This window comes from Amaranthus tricolor, chromosome 12, assembly GCF_026212465.1.
Source record: "Amaranthus tricolor cultivar Red isolate AtriRed21 chromosome 12, ASM2621246v1, whole genome shotgun sequence".
Taxonomy (NCBI): Eukaryota; Viridiplantae; Streptophyta; class Magnoliopsida; order Caryophyllales; family Amaranthaceae; genus Amaranthus; species Amaranthus tricolor.
In genome coordinates this window covers 24,397,326-24,409,169 of record NC_080058.1, presented here as the reverse complement: position 1 = coordinate 24,409,169, position 11,844 = coordinate 24,397,326, and the positions used below count along the sequence as shown (strand labels likewise).

The window sequence follows — 11,844 nt, the reverse complement described above, 5'->3', positions numbered from 1 at the left end:
TTCAATCGCATAATATTCGACCCATGAGCAAAATTAAATACTAAACTCAAATAAAAGAAAAGTACAACTCGACTAACTAAGCATGAGAAATGATTAAGCTTGATCCTAAACCTGGCTTAAATCATTTCGAAGAAAACAAAAGACCCAAATACTCGAAATAAAATAAACGACTTAAATAATAAAACGACCCAAAAAAAAAAAAAAAAAAAAAGAAGACTTAGTTTATGACTACGAAATTAAAGGATTTCAGTTTTGGACCTTGAATTTTAGCGTCTTCCATTTGATGCATCATTATATTGATCTTGGCTAGCTCAGCAGAACTAGATGTAGGTGATCCTACATCAATGATGGAGAATAGTTTGCGTCAGTTTAGAGAAGAGATGACCGGTGTAATTACACAAAACCAAATTGATAGAGCACCAAACCCTAATCCTCGACCTTATGAAGATAGGACAATCAAGGTGGATATACCTGAATTCGATGGGATTTCACATGACCCAGACCAATATCAGGAATGGGAAGGGAGGATGGAACAGTATTTTGAATTTAGGGAAACCCCATTGGATCATCAATTTAGGCTGGCAAAGGTTAAGCTGATTAAGTCAGCAGCAGTTTGGTTGGAAGGGACACAAAAACAGAGACTTAGGGAAGGAAAGGGTAAGATCAATACTTGGGGAAAACTCAAGAAGAACATGAGGAGAAAGTACATCCCATCCTACCACAAACAACAACAATATGTGCAGCTCAACTCCATGAAACAAGGGAGTAGGACAGTACAGGAGTATCTCAATGAATGGGAGAGGATCTATGTTCTTTGTGACCTAAATGACCCTGAGGACATGAGAGTGAGTAGGTTTATTGAAGGATTAAGGGATGATATCAAAGGACAAATGAGGATTACACCAGACCTCACTGTACACTCAGCCAGTATGTATGCACAAGAGATTGAGAGGCTTAACCTTAGATTTGCTGCTGCTCACACAAGGAATACCAGGACCTATTGATGCAAATGCATCAAGTGTTAGGTTGCTGGCCAAGGATGTGTTCCAAGGATTGAAGTATAAACCCAAGATCATGTTTTGGGAACAAGGAAGCCAAGGCAGCAACAGGGAACAGCATCACGCACAGGAAGATGGGAACAGACAGCAGAACCCAAGCTAATGGGAACAGTCAGCAGAACCCAAACTGCAGAGCAAACTAGCGACCAGGCCACCTTGCACGACACGTGGGGACCAAACCTATGCATCCATGACCTGGACTAAAGTGGAAATGGAATCTCGGTACTTGGATCTAGCCATCAACGGCCTAGGACCATGCTAAAGATCCACGTGGAGTCCTAAAAGATGAGCTAAAGGAAGGCTGCTCGATAGTTTTGAAGATCAGAATTTTGGCTAAGTGTTGGCTGCTGTTTTACATTCTGTTTTGTTAGCTAATTCCACGTGTATTAAGCAAGTCATTTGTAACGGCTAGTTTTAGATTCAAAGCCTATATATACGTAGGCTCTCATGTAATAATGGAAGTTCAACATTCATGTATGTTTTCATTTGATTAATCAAAGTAGAGAGGTATTTCAGAAAATTGATTTCTGTTTTCTTCTTCGAAGTTGGAGGCAACTTCATCAAAGGTATACGGAGTGTACTTTGATCCTTAGAGCGTTAAGAGTTGCGGAGCAGCCTTGATACTTTAAGGAAACCTCGAGTGCAAGGTCTGGAAGGCTTTGTACATATCAGTTTAGAGTCGATCATAGAGGAGGGTCACAGGTGATCAACATCAGAAAATCAAGAACGGAGTTCTTGGTGCTGTTTGTGGTTGTTTCGTGTTCTTTTCATGATCATTTCGTAGTATTGTTTGTAGTAATCATTAAAGCTTCCGTGCAACATTCATCCTTGCATAACCAAGGCCACAATCAGCCCTTTTTTTTGCATCAACTTGGTATCAGATGATGTAAAATCATCAAGCAACAAAGACCGCACCAAGAGCATCCAAGACCAAGCAAATACCAATGGGTTGACATCTACGCCAAATACACAAAATAAACAAATAAACAGCAACAGGGAGACCTACACATCTGGAAAAGGGCAAGGAATACTCAAGGAAAATGAGGGAAACAAGAAGCCCACAGAAACTAGCTCATGGGACCCAAGATTGGGACCAGACAGCAGGAACAGAACAGCAGCAGAGTCTGACGACCAGCAGACCTTGACGGACCATCTGAGCTCAGACCGGGGTAAACTGGACCAAGGGAAAGATTGGGACGACATCTCCCTACATGGACCTAGACATAAAGGCCCTCGAGTCACCCTAATAATCCACCAGGAAGACTAGAGAACACACAGAAGGAAGGCTGGTCAGAAGAAATTAAAAGGCGTGTTTTTGGCTAAGTGTTTGGCCTTTGTTGTTTTCTGCTTTGTTTTAACTAACTCCACGTGTACTAAGGAGTCCTAGTAACGGCTAGTTTGAGATAACAAACTCTATAAATACTTAGTTTCCCTTTGTAATTGGATATGTTTGATTGTTTTCAATAATAGAGGTATTTTCTTCAAAGCATAGTTTGTTTTTCTGATTTTGAAGTTTTTGTGTAAACTTCATTGAGTTGTGGGACAACTTGACCGGAGAGTTTGAAGAGTTACGTGGAAACTTGAGTTCTCACCGGGAGTTTGTGATCAAGGTTATCATTTTCTTGCATTGCATCAAACGTAGGATCATCATACAAGTCAGGCGAAATACATCATTCAGCCCCATCAGAAAATCAAGAACCACGTTCTTGGTCTGATTGTGTTGTCTGTGTGTTTGTTTGGGAAGTATTGTGGGATTCTGAGTGCACCATTGATTAAGGTTGTTTAGCAACGAGAATCATTGCACGAGAGAGTTCATCGTCAGCCCTTTATTTTACATCAACTTGGTATCAGAGCTTAGATTGCGAGTTGGGAAAGAAGGGTACAAAGGAACAGTCAGAGGAGAGAGGTTTCATTTTGTTCGGGGCATTGTGAAGAAAAAGGCGCTGGGCGATTTTTTTTAGATTCATTGTAATCCGTCATCAGTGAATCTATAACATACAGGGAGTAATCTTTCCTATTGATTTTGATTTGTCATTTAATTTTGAATAATTGATTACATACATTCAGACACGAGGCACACTACATTACACTACATTACACTCATTCTGGTTTCTTGCATTGCGATTGTCGCACTCGTTTTGTTGTGCATTTCTGGATAATCCTAGCTGTCTCTGGTCGAATGGATATGACCATGGAGGAAAGATTGGAAGAAATAGAAGCAAGAATGCATAGGATGATGGAGAATAGTTTGCGTCAGTTTAGAGAAGAGATGACCGGTGTAATTACACGAAACCAAATTGATAGAACACCAAACCCTAATCCTCGACCTTATGAAGATAGGACAATCAAGGTGGATATACCTGAATTCGATGGGATTTCACATGACCCAGACCAATATCAGGAATGGGAAGGGAGGATGGAACAGTATTTTGAATTTAGGGAAACCCCATTGGATCATCAATTTAGGCTGGCAAAGGTTAAGCTGATTAAGTCGGCAGCAGTTTGGTTGGAAGGGACACAAAAACAGAGACTTAGGGAAGGAAAGGGTAAGATCAATACTTGGGGAAAGCTCAAGAAGAACATGAGGAGAAAGTACATTCCATCCTACCACAAACAACAACAATATGTGCAGCTCAACTCCACGAAACAAGGGAGTAGAACAGTACAGGAGTATCTCAATGAATGGGAGAGGATCTATGTTCTTTGTGACCTAAATGACCCTGAAGACATGAGAGTGAGTAGGTTTATTGCCGGGTTAAGGGATGATATCAAAGGACAAATGAGGATTACACCAGACCTCACTGTACACTCAGCCAGTATGTATGCACAAGAAATTGAAAGGCTTAACCTTAGATTTGCTGCTGCTCACACAAGGAATACCAGGACCTATGCACCTAGGAGCACTAGTAGTTTGAATGCACCTAGAAGGGAGGTACCAAACACTGGACCAAAACCGATTAACAACAGAATAAAAGCCAACACCCACCCTAAGAACATAGTGTGTTTCAAGTGTAATGGGAGAGGGCATTATCAAAGGGACTGCCCTAATGCCAGGGCCTTCACAATGTTGGAATGGAATGATATTAGGCAAAATACAAACCCTAAGAAGATCTTGGTTTCCAGAAATGGGCGAGAAGAGGAAATGGATCCACCCAATTTGAGTGATGATGATGGCACATTTTTGGAGGATGAACAAGGTAATAGGCGTACATTTGAGGGGGATACTGAGGAAGAGACAGGAGAGGAATTGGAGAAAATTTTACCTGAGGAAGAACACGTGAGCCTGATCATTAGGAGAAGTTTTCACACAACACCATCCACAAAAAAATCTGATCAAAGAGAGAATATTTTTCAGACAAAGTGCAAGGTGCAGGGCAAGGTTTGTGATTTGATTATTGACAGTGGGAGTGAATCAAATTGTGTTAGTAAACAGTTGATAAGTGAGTTGAACCTGAAGACTAAACCCCACCCACACCCATACAAAATGAAATGGTTAGATAATAAGGCAAGTGGAGTAGTGTGTAAACAAAGCTTGATCAGCTTGACTTTGGGAACATATACTGATGAAATCCTTTGTGATGTGCTGGACATGGATGCTTGCCATTTGCTGCTGGGCAGACCATGGCAATATGATAGAAAGACCACTCATAATGGATACACAAATACATACACCCTCAGTCACAATGGGAAAAAGAAGGAATTAATTGCCCTGCCTCCACACCGAGCTGTGCCTCCTACAGCAGCTAAGGTCCCTGTCCATTTAATAAGTAGGAGAGAGTGTGAGAAGGAAGTAAAAGGAAATGAAGAATTATATCTCTTGATAACCAAAGAGGTACAGGAACCCACACCCATACCCCCTGATATGAAGAACTTATTAGAGCAATACAAGGATGTTTTCCCCACTGACTTGCCTCCTGGTTTGCCACCTGTGAGAGGCATAGAGCATCAAATTGACTTGATCCCTGGAGCTAGTTTGCCAAATAGACCAGCCTATAGAACCAACCCAAAGGAAACTCAAGAGCTGCAGAGACAAGTGGAAGAACTGATGCAGAAAGGGTATGTGAGGGAGAGTTTGAGCCCCTGTGCAGTCCCTACTCTGTTAGTTCCAAAAAAAGATGGCACATGGAGAATGTGCATAGATAGCCGTAGTATGAACAACATAACCATCAAATATAGATTCCCTATACCAAGAATTGATGATATGTTGGATGAGTTGGGTGGTTCACAGTGGTTTAGCAAGGTGGACCTAAGGAGTGGAAATCACCAAATCCGGATGAAAGCAGGGGATGAATGGAAAACAGCATTTAAAACAAAGTATGGGTTATATGAATGGCTTGTGATGCCTTTTGGTTTAACTGGAGCACCCAGTACTTTTATGAGGCTTATGAATGAGATTTTGAGACCATTCTTGGGAAAATTTATAGTGGTATATTTGGATGACATTCTCATATACAGCAGGGGAAAAACAGAGCACCTGAGCCACCTTAAACAGCTGTTTGAAGTTTTGAGGAAGCAAAGACTGTATGCTAAGTTAGAAAAGTGTAATTTTCTTTTACCTGAGGTTAGTTTCTTAGGTTATATCATTGGGAAGACAAGGGTTAGAGTAGACCCAGCAAAAGTGAAAGCTATACAGGACTGGCCCACACCTAGCACACTAACACAAGTGAGATCTTTCCATGGGTTAGCTTCATTTTATAGAAGGTTTATTAGAGATTTTAGTTCTGTGATGGCACCTGTTACAGAATGCACCAAACATGGAAAGTTTGAGTGGACTGCAGCAGCTCAGAAGGCTTTTGAAACCCTCAAAGAGATGATGTGCAAAGCCCCTATACTTAAACTCCCTGATTTCACAAAACCCTTTGAATTGGAGTGTGATGCAAGTGGGGTAGGGATTGGGGCAGTGTTAGTTCAAGAGGGGAGGCCTGTAGCCTTTTTTAGTGAAAAACTAAATAACAGTAGGCTCAATTATTCCACATATGACAAAGAATTCTATGCTATCATTAGAGCTTTTGATCACTGGTCTCACTACCTAAGAATACAACCCTTTGTGCTCCACACAGACCATGAATCTCTGAAATACATAAACAGCCAACACAAGTTGAGTAGTAGACATGCTAGGTGGGTGGAATTCATGCAGACTTTTGACTTTTCAGCCAAGTATAAGGTGGGAAAGACCAATGTCATTGCAGATGCTTTAAGTAGAAAGTATAGCATGCTTGGGATATTAGGTTCTAAAATTTTGGGATTCGAATTCATCAAGGAACAGTACCCCACATGCCCTGATTTTGCTGATATGTATAAGCTGTGCAGTACCACCCCACAAGGCCTGTTCAGTATACACCAAGGGTTCTTGTTCAAAGGAAATAAGCTATGCATTCCCAAGATACCCCTTAGAAATATCTTAGTTAAGGAAGTGCATGAAGGTAGCATAGCAGGGCATTATGGAATTCAAAAGACCTTGGACATGTTGGCTAAACACTTCTTTTGGCCAAAAATGCTTGGCACAGTAGGAAAACATGTGCTAAAGTGTGAGACTTGCCTTAAGGCCAAGGTGACCTTTCACAAGGGAGAATACCTCCCCTTACCTGTAGCTCGAAGGCCATGGGAGCATGTAAGCATGGACTTCATGGTGGCCCTACCTAAGACTAAAAGAGGGAAAGATGCCATTATGGTAGTGGTGGATAGGTTTTCTAAAATGTCACACTTCATAGCTTGCAACAAAACAGATGATGCACAAAACATTGCCAAGTTGTATTTTGCTGAGGTAGTTAGGTTACATGGTGTTCCTAAAACTATTGTGTCTGATCGAGACAGTAAGTTTTTGAGTCATTTTTGGAAAACGTTGTGGAGGATGCTAGGCACTAAACTGTTGTTCAGTACAGCCTACCACCCCCAAACTGATGGGCAGACTGAAGTGACCAACAGAACCCTAGGCAACATGCTGAGAGCCTTGGTAACTAAGAATATCTGGGAATGGGATTTAAAATTATGTTATGCTGAGTTTGCTTACAACAGGGCCCCTAGCTGTTCCACAAAACACACTCCTTTTGAGTGTGTATATGGTACTAACCCTTTACTCCCAACTTCATTAATTGATTTGCCTCTCTGTGACAGCAAACAAGTTGAAGCAGAGGACTTAATCCAGCAAATGGAAGCAATCCATCAGCAAGTGTATGCCAATTTGGAAGAAGCCAACAGGAAGTACAAAAAGCAAGCAGACAAGCACTTGAAGGCACGACAACCAATTAAGGAAGGAGATCAAGTGTGGGTATACCTCAGGAAAAACAGATTCCCACACTTAAGAAAAAATAAACTCCAACCCAGAGCCATAGGCCCATACTCTGTTCTGAAAAAGTATGGAGACAATGCCTTTGAGATCCAACTCCCTCCTGAGCATAACATATCTCCTATCTTCAATATAGGAGATCTAACCCTACACCAACCAGACGAAGAATTGGGGACAATTCTTTTCCAAGGGGGAGGAGTTGATGTAAAATCATCAAGCAACAAAGACCGCACCAAGAGCATCCAAGACCAAGCAAATACCAATGGGTTGACATCTACGCCAAATACACAAAATAAACAAATAAACAGCAACAGGGAGACCTACACATCTGGAAAAGGGCAAGGAATACTCAAGGAAAATGAGGGAAACAAGAAGCCCACAGAAACTAGCTCATGGGACCCAAGATTGGGACCAGACAGCAGGAACAGAACAGCAGCAGAGTCTGACGACCAACAGACCTTGACGGACCATCTGAGCTCAGACCGGGGTAAACTGGACCAAGGGAAAGATTGGGACGACATCTCCCTACATGGACCTAGACATAAAGGCCCTCGAGTCACCCTAATAATCCACCAGGAAGACTAGAGAACACACAGAAGGAAGGCTGGTCAGAAGAAATTAAAAGGCGTGTTTTTGGCTAAGTGTTTGGCCTTTGTTGTTTTCTGCTTTGTTTTAACTAACTCCACGTGTACTAAGGAGTCCTAGTAACGGCTAGTTTGAGATAACAAACTCTATAAATACTTAGTTTCCCTTTGTAATTGGATATGTTTGATTGTTTTCAATAATAGAGGTATTTTCTTCAAAGCATAGTTTGTTTTTCTGATTTTGAAGTTTTTGTGTAAACTTCATTGAGTTGTGGGACAACTTGACCGGAGAGTTTGAAGAGTTACGTGGAAACTTGAGTTCTCACCGGGAGTTTGTGATCAAGGTTATCATTTTCTTGCATTGCATCAAACGTAGGATCATCATACAAGTCAGGCGAAATACATCATTCAGCCCCATCAGAAAATCAAGAACCACGTTCTTGGTCTGATTGTGTTGTCTGTGTGTTTGTTTGGGAAGTATTGTGGGATTCTGAGTGCACCATTGATTAAGGTTGTTTAGCAACGAGAATCATTGCACGAGAGAGTTCATCGTCAGCCCTTTATTTTACATCATCAGAGCACGGTTCACGAAGGGGACAAGGTACGCACAGAGTAACTGTTGTTCAGATTCTGTCAGTTTTTGGTGTTTGAAACGTGATCGATTTGGAGGACCGTTTGAGGTTATTTTTCAAAACTGTTTTCGCACAATATGTTTCATTGAGTTGGTGAATTTTTGACGTTGGAATTATTGGATTTGGTGGAGTATTGAAGGAGATATGCATGATTCTTTACAGACTGCGCACCAATTAATCAGTTCTGTACATGTGTTGTAAGTTGTCTTCGAAAACCTATCAAGATTCTTTCCTTTGGCCTTCATTTTCCATCACATTATCAATTAACATCCTATATTCATCAAACCACATCGTGTGTGCACTTTTTCTTACGTTTCATAAGCTTCATGATTGACCCATTTCAGTGTTGTTTTGAAAAGTACAGGAGGGTTCATTTTTTTGTGTCTTCTGTATTTTCTTCATTTCTCTTTCATTTTTGAGTCTTTTTCATTATTTCTTTTTTTCACATTGATTCAATTTGAGTCTAGTTTTTTTTGAGTCTTTTGTGTAGTCGTTGGGGTTGTGAAAAAAAAAGATGCGCAAGTGTTTTTGACCAAAGGTCACAGAAACATTTCAGATTGTATGTGTGTAGTAAAATTGGACTTGTGATCAAACCACACAATATTTTGGAGTAATTTCAATTTGGGGTGTTTGTAGACATCTTGGGGTGTGTTTTCACCAATTTTCATCAAAATTAAATGTGTTTTGGTTGGGTTCACAGTAGCGAAAGTGGAGCACACAGATTCTGAAATTGTGCTGAATCAGTCCTGTTGCATTCTGTTTTGGTGCACACCAAAATTCCAAACCTCGTGTCTTTCCTTTCCTTTTTCTTTTTCACCCTTTATTGAGTCTAGAAGATGACATTAAAAAAATTAAACATGGACAAATGTGGAGCATTTGATAAACCAGAACATGAACATGCATTGATGGATAAGCTGCAAACATTGGAGAATAGGGAAGAATATCTTGAAGAGTTAATAAAGTTTTATGAAAACCTTGGATATTGGAAGAATGTTGATCTTCCTCAGAAACAATTGGTGCTAGTTAGGACGCAAGTGCAAAGTTTGAAGAGAAAGCTTCATCGTCAGCAAGAAAAATTGAGAATCCAACAGAGATTGCAAGAGGAATATGGGGATTCTAAAGTGGTAACTGTTCTTAAGTATGACCCTAATGCTAAGCGTAGGATTATATTTAACGTCACTTCAAAGTATGTTGATACAGTTGCACACCCTCCACCTCGTTTCAAGGATATCAATGAACTTGACAAGGTGATTAAAGAGATTCCTGCAGATTTGAGTAATGATCTTAAAGGTGATGATATTGCTTCTAAACAAGAGGAACTTGACTTGTATGCAAATGTGATTCCTATCTATGATGAATATCCGGAGTCCGATTGTGAAGAGTTTGTTGAGGCTCTTGAAGAAAAGGTTGAAACACCTTGTGTTGAGAATGTTAATGATCTTGAAGAAGTTGTTGAGACAATTTGCATGAAGAATGTTGATTCTACAATGAAATGCTTTGAAACAGTGGATTCTCATCCGAGATTGGAGGTTGCCTTACAAGTAGAGCAAGCTAAGAAGCATGAGTTTGTCAAGGTTGATTTCGTACTTGGAAAATCACCGTTCATGGATTATGTTCATGATAGTACGTTTGTGGAGTTTAACCCTACAAAAATTCGAGGTCGAATTTTCTCTAAGAAGGGGAGAATGATACAAGTTCATGGTGTTATGGGCAATACAAGCAAGCTAATCTTCTTGGTAAGCTTGTTTAACATATGGGTATGGTTAATCATGCAAGTGAGAACAAGGGCATTCATGCTTACATGTGTATGTACAAGGAACAGTACAACAAATGGGAACAGGACAGTGTGCATGTGTACAGTCCAGCAGGTCCATCAGCATACGTGTTGATCAATGGGCATTTGCTCTGTACAAATGAATATTTGTAATACTTATGTAGTAGCAGCAGTAGTGTAGTTGTGTAAAGTAGTGTAGTTGTGTAGTAGGTTCTTTTATGCAATAGAATCATGTAATAGAACAGCAATAAAACAACAGGTTGAAGGATGTGCAACGAGTTCTTTAAGACAGCAGTAGCAAGTGCATCAGGTGCAGCAGAGGATGTTCTTCTTGAAGCAAGCATATATGGGAAGTCAAGAATTGAGGACAATTCTTTTTCCAAGAGGGAGGAATTGATGCAAATGCATCAAGTGTTAGGTTGCTGGCCAAGGATGTGTTCCAAGGATTGAAGTATAAACCCAAGATCATGTTTTGGGAACAAGGAAGCCAAGGCAGCAACAGGGAACAGCATCACGCACAGGAAGATGGGAACAGACAGCAGAACCCAAGCTAATGGGAACAGTCAGCAGAACCCAAACTGCAGAGCAAACTAGCGACCAGGCCACCTTGCACGACACGTGGGGACCAAACCTATGCATCCATGACCTGGACTAAAGTGGAAATGGAATCTCGGTACTTGGATCTAGCCATCAACGGCCTAGGACCATGCTAAAGATCCACGTGGAGTCCTAAAAGATGAGCTAAAGGAAGGCTGCTCGATAGTTTTGAAGATCAGAATTTTGGCTAAGTGTTGGCTGCTGTTTTACATTCTGTTTTGTTAGCTAATTCCACGTGTATTAAGCAAGTCATTTGTAACGGCTAGTTTTAGATTCAAAGCCTATATATACGTAGGCTCTCATGTAATAATGGAAGTTCAACATTCATGTATGTTTTCATTTGATTAATCAAAGTAGAGAGTTATTTCAGAAAATTGATTTCTGTTTTCTTCTTCGAAGTTGGAGGCAACTTCATCAAAGGTATAGGGAGTGTCCTTTGATCCTTAGAGCGTTAAGAGTTGCGGAGCAGCCTTGATACTTTAAGGAAACCTCGAGTGCAAGGTCTGGAAGGCTTTGTACATATCAGTTTAGAGTCGATCATAGAGGAGGGTCACAGGTGATCAACATCAGAAAATCAAGAACGGAGTTCTTGGTGCTGTTTGTGGTTGTTTCGTGTTCTTTTCATGATCATTTCGTAGTATTGTTTGTAGTAATCATTAAAGCTTCCGCGCAACATTCATCCTTGCATAACCAAGGCCACAATCAGCCCTTTTTTTTGCATCACCTATGCACCTAGGAGCACTAGTAGTTTGACTGCACCTAGGAGGGAGGTACCAAGCACTGGAACAAAACCTATTAGCAACAGAATAGAAGCCAACACCAACCCTAAGAACATAGTGTGTTTCAAGTGTAATGGGAGAGGGCATTATCAAAGGGACTGCCCTAATGCCAGGGCCTTCACAATGATGGAATG

At 40.7% G+C, this 11,844-nt stretch overlaps 1 protein-coding gene across 1 annotated transcript; it reads left to right on the top strand.

Annotated features, from left to right (window-relative positions):
* Positions 1 to 1,132: 1,132 nt before the first annotated feature.
* Positions 1,133 to 7,929, top strand: LOC130828721 (uncharacterized). Its single transcript, XM_057694680.1, has 5 exons — positions 1,133 to 1,169; positions 1,940 to 2,295; positions 2,701 to 2,835; positions 2,910 to 2,986; positions 3,126 to 7,929. The coding sequence occupies exons 1-5, from the start codon at positions 1,133 to 1,135 to the stop codon at positions 7,927 to 7,929; spliced, it is 5,409 nt and encodes a 1,802-aa protein (XP_057550663.1).
* Positions 7,930 to 11,844: the final 3,915 nt, after the last annotated feature.

Bases quoted from the DNA above. Each gene is read 5' to 3' on its own strand.
- LOC130828721 (XM_057694680.1), top strand. From the start codon at position 1,133: ATGGGAACAGACAGCAGAACCCAAGCTAATGGGAACA. The intron at 1,170-1,939 runs GTCAGCAGAACC...ACTTGGTATCAG, and splicing joins AACCCAAGCTAATGGGAACA to ATGATGTAAAATCATCAAGC. The intron at 2,836-2,909 runs GTTGTTTAGCAA...ACTTGGTATCAG, and splicing joins TGAGTGCACCATTGATTAAG to AGCTTAGATTGCGAGTTGGG.